Source organism: Hyla sarda, chromosome 6 (genome assembly GCF_029499605.1).
Source record: "Hyla sarda isolate aHylSar1 chromosome 6, aHylSar1.hap1, whole genome shotgun sequence".
Classification (NCBI taxonomy): Eukaryota; Metazoa; Chordata; class Amphibia; order Anura; family Hylidae; genus Hyla; species Hyla sarda.
In genome coordinates, this window is record NC_079194.1 from 83,709,971 (window position 1) to 83,735,161 (window position 25,191).

The 25,191-nt window shown below is 40.9% G+C and overlaps 1 protein-coding gene across 13 annotated transcripts in view; it reads right to left on the reverse strand.

Annotated features, from left to right (window-relative positions):
* WNK2 (WNK lysine deficient protein kinase 2) overlaps nt 1-25,191 on the reverse strand; it is a 266,333-nt gene that overhangs the window by 76,308 nt on the left and 164,834 nt on the right. For all 13 annotated transcript variants that reach the window (XM_056524329.1, XM_056524323.1, XM_056524326.1 and 10 more), the window contains 2 exons: nt 17,211-17,430; nt 12,903-13,176 (listed from right to left, as the gene is read on the reverse strand). In XM_056524329.1, coding sequence (XP_056380304.1) covers nt 12,903-13,176; nt 17,211-17,430 — 494 coding nt within the window. The remainder of the gene's footprint in view (nt 1-12,902; nt 13,177-17,210; nt 17,431-25,191) is intronic.

Genomic DNA, 25,191 nt, shown 5'->3' on the forward strand with positions numbered 1-25,191 from the left:
AAGGTACTTTTTAAGACCATTTATTACACATTTTTGGACTTGTTAAATCTATTCTATTATGTGTCTATTACTTGCTTTTCTTGGGGTACTTCTAATCAATTCATTTATCTGAACTTCCTTAGAGAAGCCTTGTTTGTTGCCCTTTACCCACTTTACTACACATTTTATAGCTTATTAACCAATAAAAGTTATTTTCCTTTTTTCCATTCTCTTGGCATTGACTCCTATATGAGCTGTAGTTTTTGCACCTACTAATTGTACTAATAGTGGAGTAGGTTCTACCACTGTTTGGGCAGTTTTGTGGGACATCAAATCTATTGAAGGAAATAAAGGAGCCTATAAACGTCATTGACCATAATGACCCAATATCTACTACGCATTAAGGGCTTACCAGACTGAACCATGTGTACTGAGCTTTACAGCCCATTTAAGCTGCCACACAGACTACACCTCACTAAGTAATACTTCAGGTGGAGAAAACCTTACTACATACGCAGCCTGATGGACCAAGCCACATTTTTCATAAGAAATAAAAAATAAAAAATAAAAAAAAATCTCTGTACACCTTTTTATGTAATAGGTATATGGAAGCACATGAGCCCTAATAGATAAAGGCTACTGTAACCAATAGGTAGTTTGAAAGCCACCAATTACTTCCAAAATAGAATTCTGCTTTGATCTTCGAGTTATGAAAAGAAAATGTCCTTTTTAAAATGTTAACCTATGCCAAGTGTAATGATTAATCGATACAACGTTGTTAGTGTTCGGCCATCCATGGATGATCAATCTTTACCATCACAATGAACGGGCACAAGGCACAAAAAAATCCTTTAACTCAGTTGACAGACTGATATTTACATTACGACTTTCAGACTGAACATTGCAACGAAGAAAATGATTAAAAGACATTGATCATGTGCTACTAATGCTACAACACAAGAAAAATAACTTCACATTGACATCTCTGCTAAAAACTTCCTTCAAAAGCAGAAAAAACACACATCCACATTATAAAGCAGGTGGATAATTCTGCAACTAGGATGATATCCAATATGATCTCCAAGGCTCTAGAATGACTGAACCTTTAAGACAGTGACAGACAACCTTTTACATTATAGGGGCTGTAGATGTGGCATCTGACTCCATCTAAAAAGGCCATGCATTACATTCAATGCCCTGTGTCCCCTTTCTTGCAGTAAACTGGCTGTATATATATATATGCATTCTCTATTCATTATAATCGTCATAAGTTTTTATTCTCCCTTTCACGATAGTGGAAGAGGACCTGGTCTGTGTTTATCTATATATACGTGCAGTAGGTTTTTGGCCTAAAAATCCATCTGTAGAGAGTCACACTTTTAGGACTTTGTATCAAACTAGCCAAAAAGTGTCAAGTGAACTATATAGTAGTCAAGACCATTAAAGGGGTACTCAACTGGAAAACATTTTTTTTTTTTAAATCAACTGTTGCCAGAAAGTAAAACTGATTTGTAAATTACTTCTATTTAAAAATCTTAATACTTCCTCATCAGCTGCTATTTGCTCCACAGCAAGTACTTTTCTTTTTGAATTTCCTTTCTGTCTGACCACAGTGCTCTCTGCTGACACCTATGTCCATTTTAGGAACTGTCCAGAGTAGTAGCAAATCCCCATAGCAAACCTATCCAGCTCTGGACAGTTCCTGACATTGACAACAGTGCTCTCTGCTGACACCTCTGTCCGACAGAAACGCAGTTCAAAAAGAAAAGAAGTTCCTCTGGAGCATACAGCAGCTGATAAGTACTGGAAGGATTAAGATTTTTAAATAGAATTTACACCAGTTGATTTAAAAAAAAAAAATAACCACCAGTTGATTTAAAAATTTTTTTTCCCACCGAGTACCCCTTTAAATCTGGGATACTGAGCCCTTGTACTTGAAATTGGTGGGGTCCACCAGTTAGAATGTGCCATAATGGTTTTTGTTGAAGACTATCAATATGGGAAAATCACAAGCGGATAATAAGCACTCCATGGATGCAATCACTGCTTTAAAAACATAAGGATCCCGTAAATGTTGCTGTAAAGTGATCATATTTTTCTGGCTAAACTTTCTTATCCCAAATATACACTATATAGGAAGTTATACAGAATCTAAGAGGTTAATATTTCCTCTAGCTTGAAGATGTACAAGCAAGACAACGTACTGCACTGTAATGCGATCAAATGCAATCCTAGATCTCTGTATATAAACAAACATGGATAACATAATCCTACACAAAATAATTTGAGGCTAACGCACATCACTAATGTCCAGTGAAGGACACAAGACTCCAATACTGTAGATCCTCTAAACAAAACACCTAGGGCTCCATATTGTTTAGACTATAAAGCCACTAAAGCATGAGAAACAAAACCGAATAATGCAAAATGATATTGCACCAGGCATCCAAATCCCTTCAAGGTCCCCTATACACAATTGGAAGATGAGAGATTACACAGCCATAAAGGGAATGGTGGTGGTACCATGTTGTCTGGAAATAATCCTCTTTGTTGTCAGTAGATACCGTATTTTTTACCGTATAAGACGCACTTTTTCTTCCCCAAAACTGGGGAGGAAAAGTTGGTGCGTCTTATACGGCGAATACCTGCGGCCATCAACGGCCGGGACCCGCGGCTAATACAGGACATCACCACCGATCGCGGTGATGCCCTGTATTAACCCTTCAGACGCGGCGATCAAAGCTGACCGCCGCGTCTGAAGCGAAAACAACACTAACCCGGCTGCTCAGTCAGGCTGTTCGGGACCGCCGCGGTGAAATTGCGGCATCCCGAACAGCTTACAGGACACCGGGAGGGACCTTATCTGCCTCCTCGGTGTCTGCTCCGTGCCGGGATCCCCTGCATGGCCGGCGCTCTCCTTCGACGTCATCACGTCGTCGCGCACGCTGTCCAGTCATCCAATAGGAGCAGCGTGCGTAGCGATGTGTTGACGGCAACGGAGAGCATGGATCCCGGGGAAGAAGACGTCCGGAGCATCGGGGACACCACGGGGACACGATGAAAGCGATGGAGCGACATCCAGGGCAGCGGTGACGGGTCCGGAGCGGCGGGGACATGTGAGTATTACCTCCTATACCAGTGATCTTCAACCTGCAAACCTCCAGATGTTGCAAAACTACAACTCCCGGCATACCCGGACAGCCGTTGGCTGTCCGGGCATGCTGGGAGTTGAAGTTTTGCAACATCTGGAGGTCCGCAGGTTGAAGATCACTGTTGGGTTCAGAATCTTTTTTTTTTTCTCTAGATTTTGGACCTTTAAAATAGGGTGCGTCTTATATGCCAGTGCGTCCTATAGGGCGAAAAATCTGGTAATTATTGGGCATTAATCCAAAGGAGGATTTACACTTAAAGGGGTCGTGTAGGATTTAAAGAAGCACTCCTATAACAGCATAGGTTATTAGTGAATAACAAGGAGCCTCTTGTGTATGCCATTTATGGCTTTTATGTCATCTTGACGTCTTTCCGTTATATGGGTCTTTTAATGCAGCCTATGTTTCTGGCTATGCAGCAGTGGAGGTGCAAGTGACATAGAACTTCTGTTTGCTAACTCACACTATAGTGTCTCAGGGTATTCCTATGAAATGCAGCTTCTCTCTGTGTCCTTGTGATAGGATTTTTCCTATCAGCTCATACAATGGGGAGTCAGGGAAAAGTATCTAGTAAAACAAGACAGGCTGTGTGAGTCAGGGGACTTTTCTAACTCTGCAACTAATCACTGTATGGATTCACTTACTATAGTGCTGCTCTCCTGGTCTCTTAAAGGGTACCTCCCATCAAATAAACTTTTGATATATTTTAGATTAATGAATGTTGAATAACTTTCCAATAGCATGTTAATGAAAAATATGCTTCTTCCTATTGTATTTTTCCCGATCAGTCCTGTCAGCAAGCATTTCTGCCTCATGCTGGAGTCCTAAACACTCAGAGCTGCCAGCCTGCTTTGTTCACAGCCAAACAGGCTGTGAACAAAGCAGGCTGGCAGCTCTGAGTGTTCTCCTTTGTGAACAAAGCAGACTGGCAGCTCGTAGTGTTTAGGACTCCGGCATGAGTCTGAAATGCTTGCTGCCAGGACTGGTAGGGAGACCCCTAGTGGTCATTTCTTCAAAGTGGAAAATTTAATAGAAAGAAGCATATTTTTTAATAACATGCAATTGTAAAGTTATTCTGCATACATTAATGTATAAGGTACCCTTTAAATAAGGCAGAAAATATATTTTTATCATGCATGGAAGAACATACAGCGGAAACAAAGTAGGGCAGGGCTTGATGAGGAGGGGAGATATTTAGAGCATTCTGGAAGAATTTGATATAATTTGGTAATATTTTTTCTATAGTTCAAGTGAAATCAGGCCCACATGAGAAACTGATCTCCTGTCTATAAAGTAGAGCAAGTCATTTACTGGTGGTCAGAGTACTGGTAACATGACCCAGCTGCAATAATGAAAGGACAGGTATGGCACCATTTGTTTTGGGATCACAGATAAACTCCTTCGCATTCTCACTGTCATGTACATAAACACCACGATTGCCACAACTAACACATAAAGCCCAGAATCAGCCCTCATTTTGATGGTTTTGTAAAGATATACACAAATATTCAAATCTGCAAATCAAAAATGTTACCCTTGAATGTAAGCGCCTACGAGGGTACTAATTGCAATGTTCACTAGGTACCAGGTGTTCCCTTTCTGAAAGTACGGTGCTTTGCTTTTTAGAATTTTGTTTTTAATAAAAGGGTCTAATCAAAAATAAACTGAAATGGCTAAATTAAAAAATTAGGGGTCTTTCTTTCATGCAGTTGTTTAAGAGACATGGTTGTCTTGCTATAATGATAAGTATCCTTGAAATCCATCCAAGGTTAATGAGCGTAGAGAGTATTATTTCCCTCTAAATACATCTTGTATTTACTTCTCAAGTAATAGACCTGTTCTGCCTTATTACCATAAGAACTTTAAGACATGTCAGCTTTAATGCACACATCCTATACATATATAATGAATATTGTGCAGTGCAGGAGATACAGAGTAGGGTGAAGGCAGCTGCAGTACAATTGCTTACTAGGGCCTACACTATGATGTAAAATTTACAGTCATCCCTCAACCTACAATGGCCTCAACATACAATAGTTTCAATATACAATGGTCTTTTCTGGACCATTCTAAGTTGAAAACAGACTCAACATACAATGCTACGGACAGTCCAGATCTATGAAACGTGTCAATGGCCGGAAGAACCGACCAATCAGAATGGGCAATTTACTGGTAAAACCCCCTGTATTACTGAAGCGTATGCACTGACTGGCGTCTGGTAGCGCCCCCTACAGTACAGGGAGGTATTACATGTTCTGTACACTTTACCTGTACTAGGGTTAGCTGCTCCTTTGGACACCAGGTGAGGGCGACTCCATGTTACTTTTTTAGGACATTGTGTGTTCTGTACAAGACCCTGAAGAAGCTTATATCCTCTACATAGACCAGTTCTTCCCAAGCAGGGTGCCCCCAGCTGCTTGCAAAACTACAACTCCCAGCATGCCCGGACAGCCAAAGGCTGTCCGGGCATGCTGGGAATTGTAGTTTTGCAACACTGACATAGACAGTGATTACAGCTTCCAGCAGATCTTTCTTACTTTTATATGTAAGGATTTGCTTTATCTGTATTAGTTATCTACTTATTTTTCTTTAATTCTCCCTTTTTTACTATTTTTTTGATGACATTTTGGTGGCTTCAGAACCAATTACCAGGTTTCCATAGAGTTCTGGTCTCAACATACAAAGGTTTCAACCTACAATGGTCGTCCCGGAAACAATTTATATTGTAACTTGAGGAATCACTGTATTGTAATTCTCAGAATGCAAGTTGGTACTGATCTGAAACTACACAAGACACAGCTGCACATATACCCTGCGTATTAAGGTCAACAATCTCTGCGTAGAAGAGCCCTGTCAAGAGGAATGTGCAATCATTTATCAATCCAACCTTTCAAAAGCCAAAAGTTGAATTCAAGAAGGCAAATGACTATGAACACAGATGCAGGGACTAGGACTAAATGGATTTCATCACATAGTAAGAGGGATTTTGTCAGGGTGAACAAATGTCAAGACTAAAAAGGAGACCGTTCTTCAATAGGAGACAACAGCAGAGCTCTGCAGCCTCGTGTGTAGCCATATTACAGATACACCATATACAGTATAACATGTTTATTAGTGATATTGCAGAAGGTCTTAATTGTAAGGTATTGGTCTTTTTTGCTGATGGTCCAAATTTTTTTTTTTAGCTAAACTAGAAAATGGTCAGAACTCTGGCAAATCCAGGAAAATAGATTTAGGGATACAGGTATAACCTCAGTATCTAAAAAAAGGGGATTTAGGGGTCATTATTTCAGAAGGCTTAAAAAGTAGTCAGACCATGTCATAGAGCAGCATGAAATGCAAGCAGAATGTTTGGGTGTATAAGGAGAGGAATTCGAAGCATAGAGAGGGAAGTGCTCATCGGTGTATATAGGGAGAGGTACACTGATCAAAGAAAAAAAAAACACAACCCCTTAAGGACTCAGCGTTTTGCCATCTTCATTTTTTCCTCATCACTTTCTAAAAATCATAACGCTTTCAATTTTGAACATAAAATTCCATAGGATTGCTTATTTTTTTGCACCACCAATTCTACTCTGCAGTGACAGTCATTGTACCCAAAAATCCAAAGCGAAATGGAAAAAAAATTAATTGCACAACAAAAAAAAAAATGTCATCTTGTAACTTTTGGGGGCTTCCGTTTTTATTTTTTTTAAGTTTTCCGTTTAAACCTTATCTTTATTCTGTAGGTCCATACGGTTAAAATGATACCCTACTTATATAGGTATGGGCCGTGTTCTGAAGTTATCGGTACCATTTTTGCATTGATCTGACTTTTTGATCGCTTTTTATTCATTTTTTTATGATATAAAAAGTGACCACAAATACGCTATTTTGGACTTTGGAATTTTTTTTGCGCGTACGCCATTGATCTTGCAATTTAATTATTTATATTTTTATAGTTTGGCGATACCACATATGTTTATTTTTATTTACACAGTTTTTTTTTATGGGAAAAGGGGGGTGATTCTAACTTATATAACTTATTATGGAAGGGGTTAAATGACCTTTGTTAACTTTTATTTTTTGCAGTGTTATAGCTCCCATAGGGGGCTATAACACTGCACACACTGATCTTTTACCCTGATCCCTGCAAAGCCATAACTTTGCATGGATCAGCGTAATAGGGGCTTGATTGCTCAAGCCTGTAGCTCAGGCTTGGAGCAATCAAACGCCGATCGGACGAGACGTAGCAAGGTATGGGGACCTCCGCTCGCATCCTAGCTGATCGGGAGATCATGATTGTCCCATTCAGCCCGACTGAGCTGCCGGGAAGCGTTTACTTTAATTTCAGCGCGGCGATCACCATTTTCCACCATAACCTGCACATCATAACTCCTGGATGTGCAGGTTATGGTGGAAAATGGTGAATTAATAACAAAAGGCTTTAGAAAAAGTACAGCCTCAAATTCTTATTTGCACTTCTCAAGTTTCCACCCTGCACATACCAGGAATGCAATTCTGTATGGACAGTATTTGAGGTTGAGGAGAATTAATAGCGGAGGAAGACAGTTTTGAAGACCAGGCTTATTCCCTCACACAGCGTCTATTAGCAAGAGGCTATCCGCAAGATATTCTCTCGAAAGTAGGGATCGACCGATTATCGGTAGGGCCGATATTATCGGCCGATAATCACGATTTTGGGCATTATTGGTATCGGCAATTACCTTGCCGATAAGCCAATAATGCCCCGCCCCCCGCACCACGACCGCCCCCCCGATCCGCCGCCCCGCACCGCGACCGCCCCTCGTAGTGCTGGGCGGTATACCGGTATGGATTTTTGCCCATACTGCTATACCGGTCAGGCCCCTCCCCCACCCTCCGAGTCAAAAAATAAATAAAAACTTTACTTACCCGTAATGGGGGTGGTCCGGGCCATCAATCCTCCCTTCCTGTAGTGTCCGGCGGCATTCCGGGTGGAGGGTGAACCGGTCCGGGCTGTCCTTCTCCGGCGGTCATCTTCTCCACTCCAGGCAGGCTCCGGCCTAGTACGCCGCATAGACGCCAATATGTCGTGACGTCAGGTACGTCGCTGCGCACGGGCGTCACTGCGTAGCGACTTCTATGCAGCGTACTAGGCCGGAGCCTGCCCGGAGTGGAGAAGATGACCGCCGGAGAAGAAGATGACCGCCCGGACCGGTTCACCCTCCACCCGGAATGCCGCCGGACACTACAGGAAGGGAGGATGGATGGCCCGGACCACCCTGACAGGTAGGGGGAGAGAAGCGGGTGGTGGTGGTGGCGGCCTATGGCACCGCAAAAGCCACCGCAGTGCATTGATTTAAAGCGCCCACTTTAAATCAATGCTCTGCAGCGGTGTCGAGGGGGGGATAAATAGCCGATAACTTATACCGGAATATCGGTATAAGTTATCAGCTATCGGCTATCGGCCCTAACCTCCACCGATTATCGGTATCGGCCCTAAAAAAACGATATCGGTCGATCTCTACTCGAAAGCACTGACAAAAGCTAGGAAAACTGATAGAAAAACATTAATACAGAAAAAAAAACAAGTACAAAAAATTTCTTTAAACTTTGCCTGTTTTTGGTTTTAAACTATGTGCTTTGTATTTTTTCACTTGTTTTTAACTAAGTGTTTGTAATCCCTGCCCTAGTGCTTGCGTCATCCAGGTAAGGTGTTTTAATGGATGCGTGAGCACAGGATGGGGAGGGTCTGTTGAAGCTCAGTTGAGCGAAACAATTGTAACCTGTGAGCACACAAGCTGGCGTCTGCACCTTGCCAGGTGAATAATGCCGTTTTTATAACCTGCACTTTTTTGGAATAAAGGAAGGAAACTGAAGCGTGCGGTGAGTGCCATTCCTGCTTTCTATTCATTCAAAGTCTACTACATGTCCTAATTCTCATAGGAATAGAGCACCACTAGCTTCTATAAGGAGGACTCTGTTTGCAGTTTCCGTATTGGATGTATGCAGTGTTAAACACCGGGACCAGAAGCAGGGCGTACAGGTACGCCCTACATCCTTAAGAGGTTAAACAACACAATGTAACTCCAAGTCAATCACACTTCTGTGAAATCACACTGTCCACTCAGGAAGCAACACTGATTGACAGTCAATTTCACATGCTGTTGTGGAAATGGAACAGACAACAGGTGGAAATTATAGGCAATTAGCAAGACATCCTCAATAAAGGAGTGGTTCTGCAGGTGGTGACCACAGATTACTTCTCAGTTCCTATGCTTCCTGGATGATGTTTTGGTCACTTTGAATGCTGGCAGTGCTTTCACTCTAGTGGTAGCATGAGACTACAACCAACACAAGTGGCTCAGGTAGTGCAGCTCATTCAGGATGGCACATGAATGCGAGCTGTGGCAAGAAGGTTTGCTGTGTCTCAGCGTAGTGTACAGAGCATGGAGGCGCTACCAGGAGACAGGCCAGTACATCAGGAGGCAACAACCCAGCAGCAGTACCGTTACCTCCGCCTTTGTGCGAGGAGGAGCAGGAGGAGAACTGCCAGAGCCCTGCAAAATGACCTCCAGCAGGCCACAAATGTGCATGTGTCCAATCAAACGGTCAGAAACAGACTCAATGAGGGTGGTAGGTGGGCCAGACATCCACAGGTGGGGGTTGTGCTTACAGCCCAACACCGTGCAGGACGTTTGGCATTTGCCAGAGAACACCAAGACTGGCAAATTCGCCACTGGCGCCCTGTGTTCTTCACAGATGCTTCAAAGCAGGTTCACACTGAGCACATGTGACAGACATCACAGAGTCTGGAGACGCCCATGGAGAACATTCTGCTGCTTGCAACATCCTCCAGCATGACCGGTTTGGCAGTGGGTCAGTCATGGTATCGAGAAGCCCTCCATGAGCTTGCCAGATATAGCCTGACTGCCATTAGGTACCGAGATGAGATCCTCAGACCCTTTGTGAGACCACTTTTATATGTTTTTGTTACCACTGTTTTAATATAAAAAAAGTCTTAGGGTATGTTCACACTACAGAGTGTGAACGGAATTCAGCCTGGCAGCCGACGGTGGTGGTAGGACCATTGACGGCTATGCAGTACTCGCGGACTTCCGCGCAAAGAATGAAGATGTTCTTTCTTTGCGAGGAACAATTTCAGCAGCGGAATTGTCCGCTGCTGAAATTCTGCAGTGTGAACGGGTTTCGCAGAGACCCATTCACACTAATGTTAAATTCACATTGCGGAATTCCGCGGGAATTCTGTAGTGTGAACAAACCCTTAAAGGTTTTTAACCCAGGGTACAAACCTTGAGAAGGCAATTAATCGTTACTCTTGCCCCTATGTTTTCCAGTTAAATAGAGGGTACTTGGTTTAAAGGAATATTTATAAATAAATCCTACTTTACACATTGCTGGGAGTTACTAGTTCAGAGGTGAGCAAGAACTGCCAATGTTTTTGCTGCTAAGGCAAATTATGTATACAGGTCATCCCAGGACATAAAGCAGTGACAGAAAAGTTGAAATGCCACTTTAAGGAGCTCTATGGACATTATACAGTCATGGGCGTAAATGTTGGCACCCCTGAAGAAAATGAAGTATTTCTCACAAAAAAGGATTGCAGTTTCGCTATACACATGTTTATTCCCATTGTGTGTATTGGAACTAAACCAAAAAAGGGAGGAAGAAAAGCAAATTGTACATAATGTTACACGAAACTCCAAAAATGGGCTGGAAAAAGTTATTGGCACCCTTAACTTAATATTTGGTTGCACACCATCTGGAAAAAATAACTGAAATCAGTGGCTTCCTATAACCATCAATAAGCTTCTTACACCTCTCAGCCAGAATGTTGGAGCACTCTTCCTTTGCAAACTGCTTATTGGAAGGCCGCCTTTTCCCAACAGCAATTTTAAGATCTCTCCACAGGTGTTCAATGGGATTTAGATCTGTACTCATTGCTGGCCACTTCAGAACTCTCAAGCGCTTTGTTGCCATCCATTTCTGGGTGCTTTTTAACGTTTGTTTGGGTCATTGTCCTGCTGGAAGACCCAAGTTCTCGGACGCAAACCCAGCTTTCTGACACTGGGCTGTACAGTGACCCAAAATCCGTTGGTAATCCTCAGATTTCATGATGCCTTGCACACATTCAAGACACCCAGTGCTAGAGACAGCAAAACAACCCCAAAACATCATTGAACCTCCACCATATTTCACTGTAGGTACTGTGTTCTTTTCTTTGTAGGCTTCATTCTGTTTTCGGAAAACAGTAGAATGATGTGCTTTACCAAAAAGCTCTATCTTGGTCTCATCTGTCCACAAGACATTTTGCCAGAAGGATTTTGGCTTACTCAAGTTCATTTTGGCAAAATGTAGGCTTGCTTTTTTATGTCTGTGTCAGCAGTGGGGTCCTCCTAGGTCTCCTGCCATAGCATTTCATTTAAATGTCAACAGATAGTTCACGCTGACACTGATGCTCCCTGAGCCTGTAGGACAGCTTGAATATCTTTGGAACTTGTTTGGGGCTGCTTATCCACCATTCGGACTATCCTGCGTTGACACCTTTCATGAATTTTTTTTCTTCCGTCCATGCCCAGGGAGATTAGCTACAGTGCCATGGGTTGCAAACCTCTTAATAATGTTGCACTCTGTGGAAAAAGGCAAATCTAGATCTCTGGGGATGGACTTGTAACCTTGAGATTGTTGATATTTTTCCACAATTTTGGTTCTCAAGTCATCAGACAGTTCTCTTCCCCTCTTTCAGTTGTTCATGCTTAGTGTGGCATACACAGACACACAATGCAAAGACTAAGTGAACTTCTCTCCTTTTTTATCTGCTTTCAGGTGTGATTTTTATATTGCCCACCCCTTTTACTTGCCCCATGTGAGTTTAAAGGAGCATCACACGCTTTAAACAATCTTATTTTTCCACAATTTTGAAAGGGTGCCAATAATTTTGTCCAGCCCATTTTTGGAGTTTGGTGTGACATTATGTCCAATTTGTTTTTTCCCTCCTTTTTTGGTGTAGTTCCAAAACACACAAAAGGAATAAACATGTATATAGAAAAACATGTGTTACTGCAATCCTTTTCTGTGAGAAATACTTCATCTTCTAGAAAAATTTTAGGGGTGCCAACTTTTACAGCCATGACTGTATATGGGTTGTATACAAATTCATTTATGGACATATCTTGCTTGTATAGACTGGCTGTAAAATTCTTCCTTTATCACTAGAGATGAGTGAACTTACAGTAAATTTGATTCATCACGAACTTCTCGGCTCGGCAGTTGATTACTTTTCCTGCATAAATTAGTTCAGCTTTCAGGTGCTCCCGTGGGCTGGAAAAGGTGGATACAGTCCTAGGAGACTCTTTCCTAGGACTGTATCCACCTTTTCCAGTCCAATGGAGCACCTGAAAGCTGTACTAATTTATGCAGGATAAGTCAGCAACTGCTGAGCCGAAAAGTTCGTGACGAATCGAATTTATTGTAAGTTCACTCATCTCTATCACTTTAAAAAAAGAAAAGTAAATATAGTTAAAGGGTTATACATTATTACAAAAGTATGTCTGCCTTTTTTCTAAAAACAGCACCACACCTGTCCATGAACATTGTCTGAAACTGCAGTTCAGTTTCACTACAGTTAATGCAGCTAAGCTGCAATACCAAGCATAAACTGTGGACAGGTGAGGTGCTATTTTCTTCTAACCTCAAAGAACCCATATAAAGTACATGAACGCAATAACAGACCCTTACATATGGTATCAGTTAACATGACATGTCCCACAAATGTTAGGGACGAATACTTACATGCAACTGAAGTTATGCTGGCGGGTAGTTTGGGCAAAAATGAATGCTGGTCAGTCTCAAGTTCATCTGCTTCATTCATCATATTTTGACCAATGTGGGAAGAATGGGCCAATGGTGCAAGTGGTGTCTGTGGCACATTCATTTGTTCTAGGCCCTCACTTTCACCATTCTCCACACGAATCCTTGCTCGTCTCCATTGGATTAATGCCACTCGATCTCGTATTGACTTTCCCACAATTTTCACATCACTATCATGGAAAAATCCTGATTCAACCTTAAAAAAACAACAAAAAAAAGTTTCATTAGGTTTTAAATCCAACAACACAAATAAATACATTCTATGTACCTAACCTGAGCAATCAATTTATGGATTCAAATCCCTGTAATTCTGGGTTCAGTCCAAGGAGTGGTCTCACTCAATGATAGAATGTATACTAATAGAACTGCAGAAGAACAGAGCTGTCAAATCCTGAAGAAGTGCCCACTGGACTAATGCATGTGGCTGAAACCACATCCCCATGCACTCCCCAATAGTTGTTTAAGGTTGCCGCTGATCTCCGGCAACATCGCGCGACCACCAGTGTACCCATGGGGACGTGGTATTGGCTGCATGTGGAAACACAGCCTATAGTCAGAACGAGTAGAGAGAAAGAGGTAACCGGACATCACTTTCACATAGCCTGAACCACAAGTCATCACTGTAGACCCCAATGGCTTCCGCCTCCACATCTACTTTGATAACCTCCTCCTCTTTGGGTATAGAGAAAGCTCTACAGATTAAGGCTGGTGGGGAGGGGAAGAAGCTGATGAGGACCACCCTGATGACTAGTGGTTAAAGCAGCCTGAAAGTGATGATCAGTCCCTTTAAAAAAAAATTACGTTTTATTATTTTTTTCTGTAGAAAATCATTCTGCTAAGCTTCTCCTGCTCTATACCACGCTGCAAGCAGATCAGATTGCATGCTCAAGGTAACATGCTCCCTTTGTACTTTTCCATTTTTTGGGTTACATTGCAAGAGACCAGACTTTATGTTTCCAATGAAATTTTAATGTGTGAGATTTGTTTAGGTTTGTACATTCGTCTTAGAATAATTCTACAAAACAGCAAAAACATTGATGATGCTGATGAACAGGAAACAAAGAGCCCTTGTCTCTTGTGACTCTTGTGTCACAGAACAGCACCACTCCCATTCATGGGCTGTGTCTGGTATTGCTACTTAGCCCATTAACTTGAAACCCTAATACAATTACATTGCTGTCCAAGTCACACTAGTGAGAAGGGAGGGCCGGTAACCACAATGAGTTGTTGTTTACAGTCAGTAAATTGTGAGGCATTACTTCTACATAAATATAAATGCTCAAATGGCTCACTCTCTGCATTATCATCGATTCCCTGATGCAGGGACAACATGAGCCCCATCACTAAGAGGATGACTATTCAAGCATCGCAGCGCACTTTTGCTGCTCCTGCATTCTCTCTCTAAAGAACGTCATCTTCTCTGTGATCAGAAGGATGATTGATCTAAGTATTGACGTCTCCTTCTTAGAATACAAACATGGTATTGATCCAATTAGAAAATGCAATTTTCTTTCCTTGTTGTTAAACTATTTCCTAGGCCTCTAATACTTGATCTTCTGCATAGTGGGGACAGCAGCTGCGTAACATATAAAGAGGTCATACATCTAGCATAAAAACACTCTGTATGCTCGTTAGGACATTCTTACACAAATCAAAATGCTAGACCTCAGACCACAAATAAACGGATTAAGAATGAGCTGATGTAGGGGGAAGGAAAGCACACGTAAATAGGTTATAAATCAGTTCGGAAAATCCAATTAAAAATGTACCTGTCATATAAAAACAAACAAAAGAAAAAAAACTTCACATATCACAGTTATGATTCTTAGGGGTCCCAGTACTGAGATACCACCAATCAGGAGACTCAGCAGAGTGAAATGCACAGTAGCATGCTTCACTCCTTGGCTTGCAATGATCTCCATCTAGCTTCGCTGGACAGCCCTAAAGACTTATAATGGAGATCGTTGGGAGTCCAGCATGCTACTGCGTGATTCTTTCTGCTTATTCTCTTGATTGGTGGATGTCGCAGCACTGAGACCAGGGGTCACGTCCTGGGAAAGAAAGTGTGGGAACTCACCCAAGATTTCTACTCAAGGGCTGGTCCTGCAGGACTCCTGCAAATGGGAACATTGTTACTGCTGTGGAAAAAGTGCAGGGACCCTGTTCCCATACGTTCCTGCAGCACTGGAGGCCTGACCAATGAAATCAGACACTTATCCATTGTCATGTGGACACGTCATAAGTTCAGTAGTTCAGTTCCCTAAAGTACCCCTTCAGAAAAAAAATATATATATATATATATATATATATATATATATACTTTCCTACCCCCAGCTCCCCCCCCCCCCCCCCCCCACCTCCCCTTTGCAAGATTTTTCAGTCTGTTTTCAAGAAGAGAAGTTGGAGCAGGGCCTGTCTGCTTATCAAATCCCTCACTGGCTGCAGCAGTGTCCCATCCTGGTCAGTGATTTGTCCCTCTCATAAGCCCACAGCAATATAATATATATTTTATTAATATTTAATGATTGATTGACATTCTAGAATTGTTAAATTTGTTATAATTAAATTATAAATGAGCCATTAATTTTAGGAGCACGAATTTGATTAAGAGGGTGAGAGAAACTTTAGACTCCACTGTTTTTCCACAAACTCCACAACCCTAGTTTATTACGGATCTTTTCCATAAAAAGACATGAGGGGGTACACAGCCATAGTATCATGCCAGGAAAATACTGTTCATAGAGAAATAGAGTCGGCACTGCCGCATCCCTGAGCGGAGAAGGAGAGTACAGCAGCTAAACAGAAGAATCCCAAAAAGTGCTCTCCTGCGATGCTCAATCTAATGAATAGTCAGGCATCACAAGCCAATAAGAAGAAATTTTGATGGCACTCACATGTATAGCAAGTACTTTTTTTTTTATTGCAAACAGTCAGGTCACAGATACAGGAATAGCCATTTAAGAAATACCTGCTATACACTAATTTCTTCTTATTGAGTTGTGATGCCAGGAAACACCAAACTAATTAATGGCCATGAAAAGATAAAATGGAAAATTACACAACTTTAGAGCACGGTAGTGTTTCAACGGAAAGCAGAGGTTGCACTTTAGCAGGTAACCTTGAAAATGTAGTACAATCTACCATCATGTTATAGAGCACACTTGGGATAACCTGTAAGTTACCAATTGAAGTCAATGCTTATTTTTGGGTCAGAAGTCCAGTGGGCGGTCTTGCTCAATGATTTACAGCCTACCCTGTATAAACTGTACAAGGTAGCAGTCAGTGACCAGCAAGACAGGCCACTGGAACCCTAAGCCCAGAGTAAGCTAATGGGTAAAATATATATTATATATTATATATATATATATATATATATATGAGTAAATTTGAGTAGCCGTCTTCGTCCAGTGATGCAGATGCAAATCAAAAAATGTTGCAGTATCTTGTTATACCTTTTTTATTGGACTATCAGAATTTTGTAGAGACAAGCTTTCGGGATTCCTCCCTTTATCAAGTCTAAAGCAAATCTAAGCTCACAAGCAGAAGACACAGGTTACATCTCCCAAATATGCAGGGGTTAAGACAATAGATGTGGAGAATTCACACTAAGATGGGCCATAAATTGTCCTGCTATAGGAACACAGACTGAATAGATAAGGATGAGAAAAAGGGGGAGGGAGGGGGGAGCAGGGGACAGACTGGTAATTAAACAGGACAAATTATACTGTTTTTTGACTCGAAAAACAGGGGACTCAATGTGGATTTGAGCTTATCTCATTATCAAAATTTCTTATAACTTGTACTGGATTCTCTTTTGTATCTCACTTCGTCCTGTTTAATTCCCAGTCTCTCCCCTGCTCCCCCCTCCCTCCCCCCTTTTTCTCATCCTTATCTATTTAGTCTATGTTCCTATAACAGGACTATTTATGGCCCATCTTAGTGTGAATTCTCCACATCTATTGTCTTAACCCCTGCATATCTGTGAGATGTAACCTGTGTCTTCTACTTGTGAGCTTAGATTTGCTTTGGACTTGATAAAGGGAGGAATCCCGAAAGCTTGTCTCTACAAAATGCTGTTAGTCCAATAAAAAAGGTATTACAAGATACTGCTACCTTCTCATTTACCACAAAGCTAGATATCAATTTACTAAGCTCCTTCTGCTCTATAACAAGCTGCTGGCAGATTAGACTCCTCATGACCAGTTCCCTTTAAGTAATCATTGCTTTTACCATTTCTTGTGCAACATCTTCAGGCGTTTCCTTCTCCAAGTCAAAAGTAAACTCAATGGCTCCATTATCTTTGGGTTTTCCTTTCAACTTTTTAGGGTCTTCCACCCACAGTCTTAAGGCAATTGTGGACTTCCTGCCGTGGTCCTCCTCTGCAAGTTCCACCCTCACCCCAGTGTCTTCAGCAAAGAAAGCATGGCTTAATAAGTCTTTAATTTCATACCTGAAACACAGAAACCCAAGATGTAAAGGAATGGAATATATGTTATTAAAGTTTTAGGTCTTTAAGTCCGTACTGTATTTGTTGTATTATGTGCCTCTGTCTTTTATACTTTTCTTCTGTTTTGGGTCCATTTCTAGCGTTAGAAAGAAACGCATGTGCCAAGTGCACCAAGTCCGTACCGTGTGACCAAGGCATATAAAAGGCAAAAAACTTAAGACAGGATAATCTCACAAAGAAACCCATTGCTTTATACTAAATAAATGAATAAAAGGCCGGTGCTGTTTGGGTCTTTGTTAAAAGGAATTAATTTATAAAGAGTATAAAAATAGAAATGAAAGACAATATCGGACCAATGGATGAGTGGTTGTTCAAGTACTTCAAGTATGTATCACTGGCAAAAAGATAAAAAAGGAAATACGTATAAGGCTATCAATCCTCAAAAAATTAAGGGATGACATGTGTTGTAACATACAGTGAGGATACATGCCCTTCAGGCCGCTGGAAAGGTGTCTGCTGTTGTCTCTAGTCGGAACAGTGTTTGTACAGATCTAGATGAGCAGGGGTTAAATCCTACAATAAATAGATAGACATAAGTATACAGCAGTGTCTCGATCCAGTCATAAGGCTATACCTTATGACCTATTGTTATATTGAGGATGAAACCACAAGAGGTAAAAAAATTTCTCTTCCAGTAGTAAAGGTTGCAATGTTCTGCAGTTTGTTTATTACCTGCAGATAATATGGAAGTGAAGTATACAGTTTAGATGCAACTTATAAATGATATCTATATCCTCCAATAAGTTCTATTCAACTGCAATGCTCTGCATTAGTTATCCGTTTTGTTACTGGAACAAGTTGCGTGTGCTGCTCCGCTATTCACTAGGAGCCAGCGCCGCACACCAATATCCTCCGTATCGACGAAAAATAGGAATCCCTGCTTTCCTCCTGTATGTGTGTCCTGTGTGGGGTCCCGGTGTCCTAGTCGTGGTTGAGCCTGGGAGACTGCCCCGGCCGGTGCCGTGTCTACCAGTGCTCGTTCCTGCTGTTGGTATTAGTGGAGTGGTCAGGTGACCACTTAACTCCGTGATGTCACTAAAAGTGCGGATTTGGACCAAAATTCTCCGATGCATTTTGAAAACTGTTTCCTTCGTCTGGAAGTGCATTTGGTGCCCACTTTAAATACCTGCAGCAGTTTTTCTTAAAGGGGTTATCCAGGAAAAAACCTTTTTTTATATATCAACTGGCTCCAGAAAGTTAAATAGATTTGTAAATTACTTCTATTAAAAAATCTTAACCATTTCAGTACTTATAAGCTGCTGAAGTTGAGTTGTTCTTTTCTGTCTAAGTCCTCTCTGATGACACCTGTCTCAGGAAACGCCCAGTTTAGAAGTAAATCCCCATAGCAAACCTCCTCTAAACTGGGCGGTTCCCGAGACACGTGTCATCAGAGAGCACTTAGACAGAAAAGAACAACTCAACTTCAGAAGCTCATAAGTACTGAAAGGATTAAGATTTTTTAATAGAAGTCATTTACAAATCTGTTTAACTTTCTGGAGCCAGTTGAGATATTATATATTATAATATATATATATATATATATATATATATATATATATATATATATATATATATATATATATATATATGAGAGCGTTTTTTCCTGGATAACCTCTTTAAGGATCGGGATATAGGTGCTTCATATTGCGTTTGATGGAGTCTTTATACAAGGCTATATGCTCTTATGTTTTAGATATTTAAAAGGGGGAATGTATATAAACATACATATACATTATATACACACACACACACACACACACACACACACACATTTCTAGAGCACATCCATATGAAAAAATGTAAAATTATATAAATATTTTTATATTTTTTATAATCATCCTGTACCAGTAACCCTGGTATTACCCTTTAGGTGTATGGTTACTTTTGTTTTACTATATATTTTACTTAACACCTAAGGTATAGGTGTAAAACCATAATATGCCTCAGAAAATTAATTGTGAGCTGCACTACCCAAATTTTCTAAAAAATAATAGGAGAATTCATACCCAAAGCACCTAGATTAATCTTCCAAAAAGCCCAAAATATAGGTAAATATGTAGCCCCTACCATTAAAAACCCAAATAAAATAAAAAAAACACCACACTTCAGCATTGTCCATTAGCAAAAAAAAAGTACGCTGAGGGAGAAAAATCGCTTTTTTCCATGCAAAAATTGTAAAGCATGTATCAGCACAAACAAAAATCCGGTTTATTCAATTAAGCATCATGAAAAGGAGGTAAAAATCAAACAACTTATGCACTGTAAAACTAAAGGGGTGATATATACAATAAGATGCCCATGCAGAAAGATACATTGGAAGAACGAAAAGGTCGCTCTCCAAAAGAATCGGAGAGCATTTATATAACATTAATCATGGATACGGGGAACATCCCCTCTCAAACCTCTTCAAGGAGAAACATAATGCCTGAATGAGAGGGTGGGAATTTTTTGCAATAGAAAAAATGGAGCCACACTGGAGAGGTGGTGACTAAATTGCCCAAATGTCCAGGGTGAGGCAAAATGGACATTTAACCTGGATACTTTGGCACCGAATGGACTAAATATGGAGATGGAACTTTTTGTCTTTTTATAGATACAAACCTTACACTCGCACTCTTATTTTCATATTCTCACTATTTTTTATATATATATTTTTATGTATATATATTTTATATACATTTTGTGTTCATATGGATGTGCTCTAGAAATATATGTATATACCGTACATTCCCCCTTTTAAATATCTGAACATAAGAACAAATAGCCTTGTATCAAGACACCATCAAACAATATGAAGCACCTATATCCCGATCCTTAAAACTGCTGCGGGTATTTAAAGTGGGCACTTGTGGACCACACACACTCCCAGACGAAGAAAAAATGGTCAGTTTTTCGAAACCTGTCAGAGAATTTTGGTCCAAATCCGCACTTGTAGTGACGTCACGAAGTTAAGCAGTCACCTGACCACTCCACTAATACCAACAGCAGGAACGAGCACTGGTAGAGACACCACCGGCCGGGGGCAGTCTCCCAGGCTCAACCGCGAATAGGACACCGGGACTGGGACTCCACACAGGACACACAAACAGGAGGAAAGCAGGTATTCTTTTTTTCCGCCGATACGGTGGATATTAGTGTGCGGCGCTGGCTCCTAGTGAATAGCGGAGCAGCACACGCAACTTGTTCCATTAACGAAATGGATAACTAATGCAGAGCATTGCACTTAAATAGAACTTCCTGGAGGATATAAACATCATTTATAAGTTGCATCTAAACTGTATACTTGTTCTTTTCCCATTTAATCATACAACTAGGGGAATAGCGGCAGCACATTGCACCCCTGGGAAGAAACCAAACGTTACCGAGGAAACCACTTACTGACTAATATTTCATATAGGACGGAAAGGATACTCATCCAACACTTACCGTATGTGTATTTTAGTAAAAATCTCTCGCTAGATATATGAATATACATGTTCATTCAAATAGTTTCCATATTATCTGGAGTTAATAAACAAACTGCAGAACATTGCAACCTTTACTACTGGGAGAGAAGAAAATTGTACCTCTTGTGGTTTCATCCTTAATATAACAACAATAGGTAAGAGCTTGAGAATTGTGTGTACTATAGTAATTATCTGTATAGCCTTATGACTGGATCGAGACACTGCTGTATACTTATGTCTATTTATTGTAGGATTTAACCCCTGCTCATCTATATCTGTACAAACACTGTTCAGATTAGGAACAGCAGCAGACACACATTTCCAGCCACCTGAAGGGCATGTAACCTCACTGTATGTTACAACACGCGTTTCATCTCTTCATTTTTTGAGAATTGATGGCCTTATATATATTTCCTCTCTTATTTTTTGCCAGTGATACATACTTGAAGTACGTGCGCAACCACTCATCCATTGGTCCAATATGGTCTTTTATATTAATATATTGGCCCTCATTTACTATTGCAAACTTGCCATGTTTTGTCGGGTTGTGCGCCAGTTTCGGGCGCATTGCGCCTGAAATTGTGTCTGCGCCAGAATATGCGCCTGAAATTCTATCTGCGCCTGAATTTGCGCCTGAAATTCCGCCTGAATTGAAAAAAACCCAACTAACTCTCCATTTTGCTAAGAAAACCCGAAAAGGGGTGTGGCCATCAAGAAAAGGGGACGTGGTCACAGAAAAGGGGCGTGTTCCCAACATTTTCACAAAATCCCAACATATTTACTAAAGTTTCCACAGAAAATGTGGTGGATTTGAGCTGAGGAAAACCAGACAGATCAGAGCATGTGTAAAAAAAAGCAAAGTGTAGGGAAAGTGGAAAATGTAGGAAAACCTTAGTAAATACCATGGAAAATAAATTGTAGGGAATTAAAACCCACAAAGAAATCTACACAACACTCTTAGTAAATGAGGGCCATTCTCTTAATAAATAAATTCCTTTTAACAAAGGCCCAAACAGCGCCGTTATTTATTTTTAGCTTTGAATAGCACCTTTTATGGTTAACAGGGATCCATAATACCTGGCAGATGATTTTTTGCGCGCTGAAATCCTATTTTAACTGGAAGCGCTCGTATATTTATTTATTCGCTTTATGTTAATAATGTCAAGTGTATGGGGAAGGGGAGGTTTGAATTTACGCTATAGGCTTCAAATAAATATATTTGGCAGATAATATAGAAACCATGGGGAACCTAGGAGTTCGGGGACATTTCAGTCCTTTTTCGACCAAACGCAGTCTAAACAAATACTGCCATGCAAATCCATAGATCTGGAAGAAATGCCGGCAGTACATACCAGCACGTAAACAGGCAGTGACATGGCCATGAACTCTACTTGTTCAGATTTCAATGTGTTCAACATTATCTTTATGGCCAGTCTGATGTCAAGGATTAGGTTACAGCAAATTTGATTTATTCCCATGGTAACACCCAACCACTATGTGGTCATGAAAAGGTAAACCCTTACAGACAAAAGGCGTAGAGGACACAGTACCCCTGCACAATTCAATGTCACGTTCTATACAATGACATCTCAAGGAATGGCATTTTAAGTAGCAATGCTGCAAAGGTAGATCCACTGTATAACAATGTTAGAAGTAGAGAGAGGACAAAGTATGCGCCATTCGAGAAGGATACGTTTATAGGCTACAATAGTCTGATCGGTATTTATGCTTATCTGTATTGTAGAACATCATATCCCACTAAATATCCTATTTGGAGCTACACATTTATAGTCAATAGGGAACATCGGCAACCGAATACAGGTATTTGTTCAACAAGCTTTATTTGGCTGTTTCAAGCTATCAATTAGGGCAGATGTAGGGTTGTGTGTATATTATTTAGGAAACAAACAAAATAAAAATACATACGGTAGGTCTCTCTCCAGATATGTTCATTATATGTACCCAGGTCTTTCCCATCACATACTCCAAAACAGTGTGAACAGATTCGTAAAATAAAGCCAAGCCCCTTGGACATGGTACAGAAGTGTCCAAAACATGCTGAAAATGGCGTTAAATCAAGTAAAAGGTTTTTGGTCACAAATTCCTTAAAGGGGTATTCCAGGCAAAAACTTTTTTTTATATATCAGATGGCTCCGGAAAGTTAAACAGATTTGTAAATTACTTCTATTAAAAAATCTTAATCCTTCCAATAGTTGTTAGCTTCTGAAGTTGAGTTGTTGTTTTCTGTCTAACTGCTTTCTGATGACTCGCGTCCCGGGAGCTGTCCAGCTCCTATGGGGATATTTTCCCATCATGCACAGCTCCCGTGATGTGACATCATCATTGAGCAGTTAGACAGAAAACTTCAGAAGCTAATAACTATTGGAAGGATTAAGATTTTTTAATAGAAGTCATTTACAAATCTGTTTAACTTTCCAGAGCCAGTTGATATATATATAAAAAAGTTCTTGCCTGGAATACCCCTTTAAGTTTTGACACAGGTTTTTTTATTTTTTTATTTCCCCAATGTGCTCTCCTAAGAAGGTATCTATAAGGATTCATATAGTAATCATTACATTAGTGAGTGAATCCCATCAGTTCCCCTACAGCAGTGGTCTTCAACCTGCGGACCTCCAGATGTTTCAAAACTACAACTCCCAGCATGCCCGGACAGCCAACGGCTGTCCGGGCATGCTGGGAGTTGTAGTTTTGCAAAATCTGGGAGGTCCGCAGGTTGAAGACCACTGCCCTACAGGGTCCTGGCGCTTAGGCAGCATTCTAGTTGTATGCATACGCCGGCCTCACAAGTGACAAGTAAGTGCTGTGAACCTTGGGCATGCGCTGTGTTGTGCAGAGGATACAGGCATGGTGGAAAGAGGAATTTGACATCTACACTGGATCACACTGTCTACATTTATACAATACATGACATATGTTTTCACTTAACTTCACTTGACTACAGCGATTCACTTTATGGATGATTAATATGTGAACCTATATATACACTTTGTTAGGAGGGCAAAGTGTATATGCTTAGGGAATATGCTTGCTATAGCTGAAATGTAGCACTGGCCATTTTTATATATTTTTTCCTACTTTTTTCTCTTGACATTATATGGATTGTGGACCTGAACTATAACTATGTGTTGCCCAGTGCGCATGCGCGTGGTTCAGACGTAGCGCGATCTTTCGTTCGGCAGTCAGTATTGGCGGATGTTTTCATTATGACGTACTTCCGCCAATGACGCCGCCCGGAAGTCGCGCGGCGCTCGGACCACTCATGCGCCATTGGAGGGCACGCCACATAAAGGGCCATCAGTTCCTCACTCCCATGAGCCTCTTGAGAAAGGGATTGCCCGAAACACGTGTCGAGGTGGTAGGAGCGTGGGGACTTGTTCAGCATGCTACCGACAGGTACAGTACTTGATCTAATTATTATATGATGGCATGCTGATAGGGACTCTGTACATTTTATTGAATCTATATATTGGGTTCCCCACATCCTGCCTTTGTGTGTGTGTGTGGGGGGGGCATTTTTAAGGGTGGGTATTTTTTATGGGTTTTTTCTACCTATTGTTATTGATTATGATTAATAAAGAGATGTTGGTTACATAAATAATTCTTCTGGGCTAATTTTTGTAGGTATATAATTGAGTTTTGGATTAGCCGCTAGGCTTGTAGGTAATATAGGATTGTGGACCTGGTCTGTGAGGCATATACTGCAACCTCTGGCTTAGGATTCTCTGTGCCTAAGCAGGCTGACAGTATCTAAACTTTGGCATTGGTGGCAGTGGCTGTAAAGAGTAGCAGACAGACACGAGAAGCTCAAGAAGAGAGCTGAAAGGAAGGCTGGGGAACTATAAAGTTACCTGTCAGGAGGTAAGCAGGGGTATAGATAGCATTTCACACTAGGATTTTGGGCATACCTTTTTGTTTAACAGTCTTCTCCTGCGCAGAGATAGAAGCATTTTTGTCATAAGGCTTAAGTGTCCAGGGAGCATTCACCAGCACGGCAAGAGCCCAGGTAACTCATGTCCTTGTCTTCATTATCCCTACCTTGTAGTCTTCTGTTAACCCTGTTTGGTCCTACTTTATCTTGTGCCAAATGGCTAATGGTTCTCCTTGAGAAGAGTGCCATAAAAAGGAGTAGAGATGTCTAGGCCATGTATAGAGATGGGTATCTTCCACTTCTGGGGAATTTCTGGCTTGGCCTATTAAATCCCCAGTCATGTTCCAAAGCTTCTGAAAGAAGCATAAG